Source organism: Physcomitrium patens, chromosome 16, assembly GCF_059467195.1.
Source record: "Physcomitrium patens ecotype Gransden chromosome 16, ASM5946719v1, whole genome shotgun sequence".
In the NCBI taxonomy this organism is placed as follows: domain Eukaryota; kingdom Viridiplantae; phylum Streptophyta; class Bryopsida; order Funariales; family Funariaceae; genus Physcomitrium; species Physcomitrium patens.
In genome coordinates this window covers 5,496,092-5,507,484 of record NC_143425.1, presented here as the reverse complement: position 1 = coordinate 5,507,484, position 11,393 = coordinate 5,496,092, and the positions used below count along the sequence as shown (strand labels likewise).

Below are 11,393 nucleotides of genomic sequence, written 5' to 3'. Positions count from 1 at the left end.
GTGCATATCTTTGTATATATATATACATACACACACACACACACAATCTCTCACAACAATGTGTACACATCTATACAACAACATTCAAGAACACCCAAAAATCCCATATAAAAAATACTCACCACAGTTTCCCACGTCTAAAGCAATCCAAGTCTAAAGCACGTCTAAAAATACCCACTATCAATTGCATCATTGCACCCATATTGACACTGTAACGAAAAGAAAAAGAAAAAGAAAATCACAAAGCAAAGTGCCATCCAACATCACACACACACACATACACAAATCACTGTACACATGCCATCACCCAAGAGCATTGAAGCCTCAGCACCAGAAAGTGTCAGAAAGCGCTGCCATAATTGGCAGCAACAGAAGAAGCTCATGAACTGCTACAAACCCAGTAGAAGACATGAGCAACCGTAACTTATATATTGTTCCTTGGGGAGGGGGGAATGAGAATCTCACAGAGAATGAAAAAAATACGAAATTTAGGGTTTATGCCTATATGAGCTCAGACCGTAGTAGTAAGTTAGATTCTGTAATCCAGCATCGAAGGATCCATTGTTGTTGCGGATTATTCAGAGCCTTGAATGAATGAGCTGCATTCTGCTGCATGGCTCATTGAATGGGGGGAGAGGGGGACTTGAAACCTGGTGTGTTATATTATATCCCTTGCAGATCTTGTTTAACCCTAATGCGGGGATTCGGTAGTTGGGTGCTTCGAACGGAAACTGGGCAATGTTTTTCTTCTTCTTCTTCTTCTTCTGCTTCTTCAACTACTTTTTTCTTTTTTCTTTTGGTGCTCCTTCTGCTTCTAATTCTTCCCAGTTTTAACTTCCTTCCACGATCATGCTTGGAATGGAGAAAGTGTTATTTTACCCTATTTGTGTAGAAGACAGCCGCTGTATATTTTGAGGAATCTGGGGGTAGCGGGAGTGGCAAAAATAAAGGAAGAGAGTGCGGGTTGAACCGCCAGAGGAAACAGGCAGCCGCAAAAGGACGACAAGAACAAGCCATTTTGTCATGGCCCAGGAGCCCTCCGTTCCAAGTGGACGGAAGATTCTCTTAACTGGCGTCGATGATCCTCCGAAACCACGCCCTAATATTTCCCAAGAGTCGTGCTAATTTCCAATTGTTGGGTTTCCAGCTCCCATGTACGGTTGCTGTTGCCATCCCCGCCAATTTTTTCTCTGTGAGTTTAAGGGACGACCACGAATGCCAGTCTCAGAAATAACAAATTAAGATTTACATAGGAGGACAGGCCTGTGCGAAAGAAAAATCCATACCAGTCGTGAAACCGCCTGATATGGGCAGCCGGGGGGGGGGGGGGGGGGGGGGGGTTAGCCGAGGGGAGCACGAATCACAGACAGAATGTGTTGATCGAGCCGTGTCTGAATGTCTTCGCGATGACCGCTTCAGTCTAGTATGTGGGCAGCAGCCTTTTGCAAAGATTGTTAGTGTGCCTTTTTTTTTAGCTGTCGTGCACGCCGGGATTTTTCAGTTGGGCTCTCCCAGCGTGCGTGGTTTTGGCGATGACCCAGATGGTTTTAGTAGGGGTCATTGTCATGTGGTGCCGATACAGCAACGCAACTCTGGCTTGACTCTCTGTGCGGTGGCAGCCAATGGTTTTCCCGTCCCCCTTTGGATGCCGGAAGGAGTCATTGCCCTTCCCTAACGCTGATTTCGTTAATCTGATTGTTGCTGCAAGGGCTCCTCTCCCTCCCTCTCTCTCTCTCTCTCTCATCCTTTGCAACTAAAGTCGCCGAACCGAACCAAAACCTAAGAGACAAAACTCCCACATCCTCCAACTCCGCCTTTCTCATCATCCTCTGCTTGCACTGCGGCTCTGTTGCAATTTTGTTGTTGCGAGACAGTATGTTGCGATCTGTGCAGTGCATGGAATGAATTCCCCACGGATCAGCATTTCGTCTTCACATTTCACCTCGTTTGTCGTGTGAGACATTTGCAGTTTCGGGTCTTAGGGCTTAGTGATAATAGTGCCATGACAATTTTCAAAGTGGGATTTTTGTATTTGTTTTGTTTCATTTTTTGAGAGTCTGACTCATGAAAAATGATCTACACGTTGTTTGGATAGACATTTGACGAGCTTGATGAAAACTAATGAAAGGAAGAAAAGTGAGGCTTGTGCCCCTATTCATGGAATGAAACCTGACTTGGGAACAAGTTTATCAATTCATTTAAATGACTGCAAACGAACTTGCATGTCCACGACAAAAACAAATACACGTAAAATCTCGATAAACTGTTTTATAATATAGATCCTGTAGTGACCCTTTAGATATTTAATTGAGTTGAATTATGCATGATTTTTTTCACTTCCTTTTTTCCTTTTATTTCCTTTATTTATTTTTCTAAATACAAACATTCTCAAAGATTAGAACCCACATATGCTCGTAGGAGTGGGGGGGCTATAGGGGCTATTTATTGGTCTTGGCTTTGGGCTCGACTTTTCTTTGCCTTGAAGCCTTTGCCTGGCTTTGGTTTTGGTTTTGGAATGGCTTTACTTAACATGGTAACAACACTTGAAATGGGAGGAGGAAAAAAAAAAAAAAAAAAAAAAAAAAAAACCTATAAACCTATAAACCTACAAACAAACAAATGAAGGGTTAATAAAGAAATAAGTTAAACAAGACAAGGAGCAGATCTCGTTTTTTTTCTTTGAAGATAGTTGCATTGGCCCTAGCTTAGTGAATATTGGTTGTATTGCAACCTCATGCCATATGGATGAATGTGATAATACTTGTATCCATTATTCATTCGTCCACTTTCACATGGTGTCAATTGAAAACATTGAACAATTTTATGATTTTGACAACATTGGGTAACATGTTCAATGAATGGTTGGACAACAAGCTTTGTCTACTCACATTTCCTTGTTCCAATGCATAAATCTAATGGTTGTTTTACTTGAACCCACAAAAACAATCCAGAACACTGAATAAAACAATGAATATACTAAGTGTTTGATATTTTGCATCAAAATTTAAAAGTCTTAAAATAGAACTTAAAACAAAAGATACATATAGTAAATAAATTATGGAAAACTCATGAGACATATGTCTCCAATAGTTCAGCATTAAGTCCATATTTGTTTTCTTGACATCATTATCATTTCTACTTCATTCATTCATTCCCTTATTCACTTTGATATGTAACTCATTCTATGCTTCAAAAAGGTAGTTTATTAGCTTTGAAATCTGAATGATCAAATACAATGTAACATCTTAGTTAATCTCGGTTCACAATAAACTTGCATGAAAATCATGACTTTATAAAAGTACTTAGATTTAGCTAAATGAGTTTCTATTGCATCATAAAAATTTAAAACCACAAACTTGGGTAACTGTCAAATATACTTCATGTCGTCTTGGTTCATGGTTTAACAAAATTAAGATTAAAAACATAACATCATTTGATGCAAATTGGAAGTTGGTATGGCTACTTACAAAGTCACGTTATTTCATAAAAATAAAAGTAAAAATAAACATAAAAACCATTAAAAGTGAATATTTGACTACCACAACATCATTGTTATGAATATATATATATATATATATATATATATAGTCCATCACGTTGACTGTATTTTGGCATGTGGATAGTGCATTTTTGTAGGGAATAATTTTAAAAGCCACCACATGATGATAAAACTTGAACAAATACAAAATTACTATCAAACAGGCTGCAACTAGAATATGATCCCATTTTTCTATCCATGCCTCGGGTCAGATACTCGATAAGAAACAGACTACCATTATTCTGTTTATTTTTTTCCCAAAATTTTCCAGACAAGAGGAACATTTTGGCCTTTTTGGTTTGTTTTGTCCTCCAAGAATTAACTCCCTCTCAACTATATTCTCAATGTTTTCTTTTTTGTCGAAAAAACCCCTAAGAGACAAAAAAAAAAAAAAAAAAAAAAAAACAGAGCAAGGTGGCCTTGTATGGAGCATGTGCTACACCCTCTTAAATTGGCAACCTTTTCGATATGAAAATATAATAACCCCTTCATGCCCATTAATAAATAGAAACCAATTATAAACAACCAACAAATAAATACACCATTTGAACTGTTCACATAAGTTTTATGCTCTGCATCACAAGAGGCGTGGAAACACTATGAGTCCAAATTCAAAAAATCCCATCTCATTCCTTCCATAAATTACAATTCAGTAATGAAAAAGATAATCACAGCATATTCGAGATATGTAAGAAATCTGATCTCTGAAATATTAATCCATCAGTTCAAACCACTCTTACACAACCACTAACAAGAAATTGGAATTTTTTTCTCATACGCTCAAAGTGAAGGATTCAGTGACAAACCTAAACATCGACTCATCTAGTTGTTTGTTTGTTTGCATGTGAATGAAACACTGTTATACAGAACAAGGCAATTGATATGAACCCAGCGTAGCAAACTGATAATTGGGGCAGCAATTCGGTGTGATGCGGTGCTGGGAAGGCTGATGAAGATCAAGTTGCAGAGGCAGAAGAGGATGCAGATCTCAACCAATTACAAGACTGTAACCATGTTCAAGGACAATGGGACACTCACTAATCCAGCTTTTATCAGTGCTCGGTGAGCAGGTTTTGAAGCTCTTTTTGTTAATGTAGGCTGGCTGTGAGTAATGCCGAAGTTCATGGTCAATGCAAAAGCACTTCTAGTGCTATCTCCCTGCAGGCTTTAAGTAATTGAAGAGAAAAGACTAAATTCAAGTGGGTGTTTCACTGTAGGGGGAATCCAAAAGCATCAGCCTAAGCTAGCCGAAGCATCACCGCTCTGGTGTACCATGCAATAGCTACAGCACCGGAAGAGAAGGGGAAGAGGAAGCGGGACTCCTCGTTCATCAATTCCCCTCATGAAAGCTCGAGACTTTTAGCAATGAATCTTGACAGAAAAACAAGGGACGGCCTCACATGCAAGAGCCCAAGCTCAGGCTCCGAATTGGAAGTTTCAATGATGGAAGCGGATTAGAAATTGTTGGGGACCCTTAATTTTCCTCCGAAGGGATTGCACTAGCATCCACGTGAGGCAAGGCGTTGAATTTGGCGAGGGGGGTTGAACTTTAATACACAAGTTGGTGTGAGGAAATCCCAAAGATGCATTTTTTACATATGGGTTTTAATGTTAGACACCTAATATTGACCACCGCTTAAACAAGCCATTAGTGTTGGGGCCATGGCAAAATTAGACGGCGATGCTTTGAAGGATCGCCCACCAGTTTCCTCGTCGACTTGTCCATTTTTGTACAAGTTCTCATGAAGGAGGAGAATAGTGTTGGGAGAGCTTCTCAATCTTCAACCTTCTAGTCCGCCCCTGCATATTTTGTAGGGTTGCACGCGAACTTATGGCCGCTTCCCTTGTAAATTATTATCCCCCCATTTGCCCTTTTGACGGGTGCGACTTGTCTGACGCGTCGAAGTTGCTTCCTCACCAACTCTGCAGCTTGGAGCAAACTTGTGAGAGTTTTAATTAATTTTTTCTCCTTGTTTATTGTAGTTGCCACTCAGGGTGTAGGCTTTCAATAGTAAACTATGAGGCAATCTCATGTGCGCAACAAACCTTCATTCGAGAAATCCATGCGCCTCACACGTTCTCACATGGGAGTTAAGAGAGAATTTAACTGCAGAATTAGTTGACAGCTAGTGGCGAATTCGCAAAGGCCGAATCACATGTTGCATGTAAATTAATTCCTTCGGGGCCAAAGAGATCGTGAAAGCCTGGCCTCCGGGTGGGACCATGTGCTGAATGGACGAATTACCACAACAGATTAACTTGAAATCCAGACCGCAAGAGTACAACGCTGCACCACTTGTCTTGCTTGTAGAAGGTTACAAATTCCTTCGAGCTGGGAAAAATTGGCTGTTCGCCAAGGATCCGCGATGTAATATTGGTAAGTTGTGAGCTGGTAATTTGGTGAGCGTGTGTCACCGTAACGGGTGTTCAGGAGGTCTGGTGGTAGAAGTTAACGACGATGGGTAGTCCACAAATTCATCGAGTGGCTAGTCGTGATCGAAGCACACGCTGGAAAGCTGGCATTACATGCCGGGGAGACGAAGGAGGAGGAAGTTGCTCTGTGACAGATGAGCCTTGAATTCCCTTCCCCGTTGTGCTCTCCTCTCAATTCTGTGCTGCATTAACACACGTTTGTCCACCCAGCTCTCCGATTCTTTGGTTTGGAGAACCTTGAGGATGAGATCATCGAAGAATGTAGAACATCATCTCATTTCTATTTATTTATGTATTTGTTTGTTTTCTGATGTACTGAGGGAATATGAACGAATGCTTTACAAGTCAGTGCATGAGTTACGAGGGACGTTGCAGAGTGCTATTACTATACTCTGCTGAATCTAGTTCATCAGTGATACACGGTCATATTCGACGAGGAGCGCTTGAGTTAGTTAAGTCATCACCATCGTGAATAGTGATAAAAACTGACAAGTTGTACAGGAGAAAGGCAAGGAGTTATAAATCTGGAGTGCTAAAAGTAATCACAGTGAGTAATTTGCAGCAAGACAGAGTGGGAGATAAGTGCATATACATTTTTTTAAATAAAAAATTCCTGTATTTTTCCCCCTTTTCTTCATGAGTCATCAGAATATAGAATTTTTGGTTCGAGGCAGTCAAGCTGCGAATAAAGATTCTCAATCTCGAGACAATACCAGCTGTTGGAACATGCCGAAGTGGAAGAGGCGGAGAGGCAGCAGTAGTCCAAGTCATGTTGCAACTTTCGATATACATTTCGGGATGTGATTGGTTCTTAGCAGAAGCACCTAAATTAAAGGTGGCAGGGGGGCGGGGTGGATTATTATTATCGGGGAGGTGAGTATTAAACGCAAATGATCAGCAGTTACACGCAAATGGAGCCAGAAGCCAGGTATCGCGGCGCAGTCATTAATGAGAGAGCAGGCTGCCCGCCTTGCTTGCGATCCCCTCGCCTCCTCCCTCGCTACCTCCACAGTACTAGTCCAACTACCCACCCATTCTTTCCAGCCTTGCGGATTCAGGATAACTCGCTCTAATTTTAGGCACCTTCCATCAACTACTCATTTAGTGCTTCTTAATTCACACCCTCTTGTCTTCAGAGCTCTCGAACATCTGGCACTCTCGGGAACATATCCCAGTGTGGACTTGTGTGTGCATTTCAGATCGTTGGATCGCATGAACACTGAAGCGCAGGGACAACACCTTTTTGCTAGAACAGATTGTGGACTGAATAGATTGTGTTCTCCGCATCTGCTATTGATAACTCTACGTATTGGCAGTGAGGAGATTGGAGGGTCACTGCAATTGGGGTTACAGATGATGGAGTTGTGGTGATCATGAATTTCAAAGTGTGGTGAACAGCCTAGAGTACATATCCACAGGTAGAGGCTCCATTTCGTAAAGGATAATTTGGTACAGACAGATACGATTCAACGGGGCATCGGAGCTGACAGAGACATTGGGACATTGCATTTTAGAGAAAAATAAATAAATACATATATTTGTAGAGCACCGATGCCATCTGCTATGAGTTATAGAGATGCTTGAAGTGGGAAGCAGAGCAGATTCACTGACGAAGTGAGGGTTGGTTTTTTCTGACCGAGTTTCTCTTTCACTGAAGAATCTGCAAAGTTCCCTGCGAGAATGGCAGCAGTGATGGCACAACCCGGGCATGAGAGGTCGCCGAGCTTCACTAAGTCTCGGCGCATGCACACCAAATCGCCTAAGGTGCGAAGTCCAAAGTCTGTTTTACTGCCAGAGTCGCCCGAGAGTTCTACTGAATCAAGCTCGCTTGCAAGCTCAATCCTAGGTGAACAGATTGTGGAGTGCACCAGCTTCAGAAGTCCTAAGAAGGAAGATAACCGAAAGAATTCGTCCGAGGCAACCTTTGAGGAAGTTGACGACTACACCTGGTGAGTTCTACGTCACACAGCGAATTGTTTGCATTTCAGCTCTCGATTAGTTTTAGAAGAGTAGTACGTGTTTACTACATCAAGCAGATTGCTTCTTCAGTCAATGCAAGCATTACGAAATTTAGAATTCGAACTTACGCCGAGCGTGGTTTTGGTTAGTTTCAGGTTTGTATCACTTGACCAGCCGAGTGACTTGCTCGTGGAAGTCGACGACATCTCTTTTCATCTGCACAAGGTACTATCATCGCTGCGCGCATCAATGCGATTGCTACATTCTCTATTCTTTGTAGTGGGTACCTCGTGTGTGTGAGTGTGCAGTGTTGACATTTTATGTTGTTATTTTTTGTGGTGTTACAGCTCCCACTCTTGTCAAGGAGCGGTCTTCTTTTCCGACTAGCCTCACAATCTTGTGACTCACGGAAAGCATATATCAACTTGGTCGATGTGCCTGGAGGAGCTGAAGCCTTCAGTGTGGTGGTCAAGTATTGTTACGGTATCATTGAGGAGCTCACGCCTACAAATGTCGCCACTATTCGTTGCGTCGCGGAGTATCTCGAAATGACGGAAGCCTTTGAGGAAGGAAATGTTGTGAGCAGAGCGGAAGCGTATCTCAATTTTGTGGTATTGACTTCCTGGCAGGAGTCTATCATCGTTCTCCAATCTTGTGAGCTGCTTCTCCCCTGGGCCGCGGACATGAATCTAGTGAAGAGATGCGCCGAGTCTGTTGCGGACAAGGCCTGCACCGATCCACGGAACATTCACTGGCCTTACTCGGACATGGAGAAGGATTGCTCGCCTAGCACAGCGCCTAGATCCACGCTGGAAGGAACAGTTTCTAGAGTCGCGCCGAAAGATTGGTGGTACGAGGACGTCTCACATTTGACAATCTATTGTTTCAGTGAAGTAATAGAAGCTCTCAAGCTGAAGTACATGACTCCAGATCTTCTGGGTGGCGCTTTGGAGTATTATGCTCAGCGATGGCTGCCAGGATTAGTGAAACCAGAAGAGAGAACATTCTTGAGCAATGGCACCGGCACTTACAGTGCTAGTGTTGCATCCACGAGAAGGAACTCGCCGATTTGCTCACCTAGAAAAGGAGGAAGCCTATACAACTGCTCAACCAAGGACATGGCAGAGGACAGCCCAACGAAGTTGCAGGAATCCATCGCTGACCAGAACAGGAACCGCTTCATTCTTGAGGAGATTGTTAGCATGCTGCCAAAAGAGAAAGACGTCGTTTCTTGCAGTTTCTTACTTCGAATGACACGTGCAGCTTACATGCTGAACTGCGACGTTGAGTGCAAGGTGGATTTGGAACGACGAGCAGGATTGCAGTTGGATCAAGGCAACTTGGGCGATTTGCTCATTCCTTGCTTCTCGCATACTAGTGAATATTTGTACGATATCGACCTTGTGCGCCGCATCTTGGACTATTTTCTGACGCATGTAAGCCTCGTACTTGCCTTTCTAGTTTTGAAGAAAGTGAACAGCGGCGCACTTTTCCCTGAGTAGCTCGAATTGCATCACCAACTCTATCGTGTGAAACACTGTCCTGTAGCTAATTGTGGATGTGACCAAATCTACAGGAGTCGATTGATAAAGCTGTCGCTGGCAGTCCAAGGTCTTGTTCGGGTGACAAGAGATCAACACGGGGTATTTATGATGACTCTGCGGTTAAGCCACAACCGGCGCTAAATTTAAGGGCAAAAGTGGCGAAGCTTCTTGACGCCTATCTTGCGGAAGTTGCAAGGGACAGTAAGCTTCCCTTGATAAAATTCCAATCTCTCGCTGAAGCCCTACCCGAGGGTTCAAGGTTGTGCGACGATGGATTGTATCGAGCAGTAGACACTTATCTCAAGGTTCGTACCTCTTTCACGTGGTGTCCTCCTTTCGCATTCGCGATGCGGTTTTCATCTGTTACTCCTTCGTGTCAAGGAGGCTCTCAACCTTTGTGACAAACTCCAGTGCTGAATCTGATGACCCTCTGTGCAATGTGCAGATACATCCCACCTTGACAGAACACGAGAGGAAGAGGCTTTGTCGCATTCTCAACTGCCACCGCCTTTCACTTGACGCTTGCACGCATGCTTCGCAAAACGAGCGCTTGCCGCTCCGTTTCGTAGTCCAGGTTCTCTTTTGCGAGCAACTTAAGATCCGAAGTACAGTCACTGAAGTCAGCAACTCAGTGAAGGAGGATCGTGCCAGTGCTGCTGATAATGTCAGTATCACATCACGGGAACCCACGGGCACGGAGCCGCAGCCCATTGCCAGCACCAGCGCCGCAATCCAGGAAAATGTCAATCAAATGGAGATCAGAGCTTTGCAACGCGAGCTCGCAGCCATGAGAGCCAAGTACAGTGCCATGGAGAGAGATCAGAGCACCATTCAAGACCAGGTACGTAATCCTATAGAAACTGCCTCACCCCTCAAATTTCTACATCTTGCAACATCTTTTCCCTCAATAAAACTCCCAGCTTTCAAAATCACACTCTCTCCCACTCACTGCCACTCACTGCCGCAGGTGGAACAAATATCGAGAATCACCAGAACGCGCAACTCCTCATGGTCATCCGGAGCATGGAAGAAAATCAGCAAACTACACTTATTCAACAGCAAAGACCACAAAGACGGAGGCGATTCATCACGAATCGACGAGTCCCGGCCTGGCAACCCCCGGCGGTGGAGAAACTCCATATCCTAACACTGGAAGCTCTCGACACCTCTGTCCCCAGTTTTTAATTTTTAGTCGTCTCCTTCTTTTCTCAGATTAGAATAACACTTTTCTCTCGCTCCTCTCCTCGCACACCAATTGTTCCAGCTTTGTTCATTCCAGGTCTAGTGATCAGATTCAGAGGGGAACTCTTCACAAGAGACAGAATCACAGGGCGGCATGAAAGCTAGAGGGGGCGAGTAGCTAGATACCACATGGGAATTCGACTTTAGCGTAGCTGTCAGAGCATTGAGGTTTGAATGATTTGTCGACCCAGGTCTGTCAAACACTGTGGAAGCTGTTGCCGGCGCACACAATCACACACACACACACACGACACACTCTTGCAGGTGTTGTCTTTGTGGGCTTTATTCCCCTCCATCGCAACACTCTTGCACTTGTACATATACTGTTTTTTAAAGGCTCCGAAGTTGCAGCCATGCAGCCTTTTCTTCCACTATCTCCCTCCTCCTCCTCGTTGTTTTTATTGTATGATTCTACTTTAGACCCTTGTTCACAGTCGTTGGAGTGCACTGATTTTGTTGCTCTTTAACTCAACCTTGCAAGCTGTGGTCTATGGTCATGCCACAACACTTGCTCAAATCTTATCTTTTGACCCATGGGTTTGTTTTTGAAAGGGCAGAATAATAGCTTTCTAATCGAGGAATGTATAATATTTGTAACAATAATAGAATAACTTCGAAATATTTTTAAAGATGAATTACAGTAGCAAAGGAATTATTAGTGTTGTTAATTGCGATGA

The 11,393-nt window shown here is 43.2% G+C and overlaps 1 protein-coding gene and 1 long non-coding RNA gene across 3 annotated transcripts; one reads left to right on the top strand and one right to left on the bottom strand.

The window, feature by feature from the left end:
* Positions 1-286: 286 nt before the first annotated feature.
* LOC149987614 (uncharacterized) lies at positions 287-2,048 on the bottom strand. The gene is made up of 2 exons (XR_016506965.1): positions 1,287-2,048; positions 287-1,163 (listed from the first exon to the last, which is right to left on the bottom strand). It is a non-coding gene; the product is annotated as an uncharacterized LOC149987614 (long non-coding RNA).
* A 5,023-nt stretch (positions 2,049-7,071) lies between these two features.
* On the top strand, positions 7,072-11,090 carry LOC112293239 (root phototropism protein 3). Of its 2 annotated transcripts, none has more exons than XM_024542438.3 (6): positions 7,072-7,920; positions 8,086-8,155; positions 8,278-9,366; positions 9,507-9,779; positions 9,920-10,315; positions 10,442-11,090. In XM_024542438.3, the coding sequence occupies exons 1-6, from the start codon at positions 7,652-7,654 to the stop codon at positions 10,619-10,621; spliced, it is 2,277 nt and encodes a 758-aa protein (XP_024398206.1). In that variant the 5' UTR covers positions 7,072-7,651; the 3' UTR covers positions 10,622-11,090. The 2 variants fall into 2 exon arrangements, with proteins under 2 accessions (XP_024398206.1, XP_024398205.1); XM_024542437.3 differs by having other exon boundaries at positions 7,158-7,920; positions 8,080-8,155.
* Positions 11,091-11,393: the final 303 nt, after the last annotated feature.

Excerpts from the sequence above, each read along its gene's own strand:
- LOC112293239 (XM_024542437.3), top strand. The coding sequence starts at position 7,652 with ATGGCAGCAGTGATGGCACAACCCGGGCATGAGAGGTCGCCGAGCTTC. Across the intron at positions 9,367-9,506 it reads TGGACTATTTTCTGACGCAT|GAGTCGATTGATAAAGCTGT; the intron begins GTAAGCCTCGTA and ends CCAAATCTACAG. Across the intron at positions 9,780-9,919 it reads CAGTAGACACTTATCTCAAG|ATACATCCCACCTTGACAGA; the intron begins GTTCGTACCTCT and ends TGCAATGTGCAG.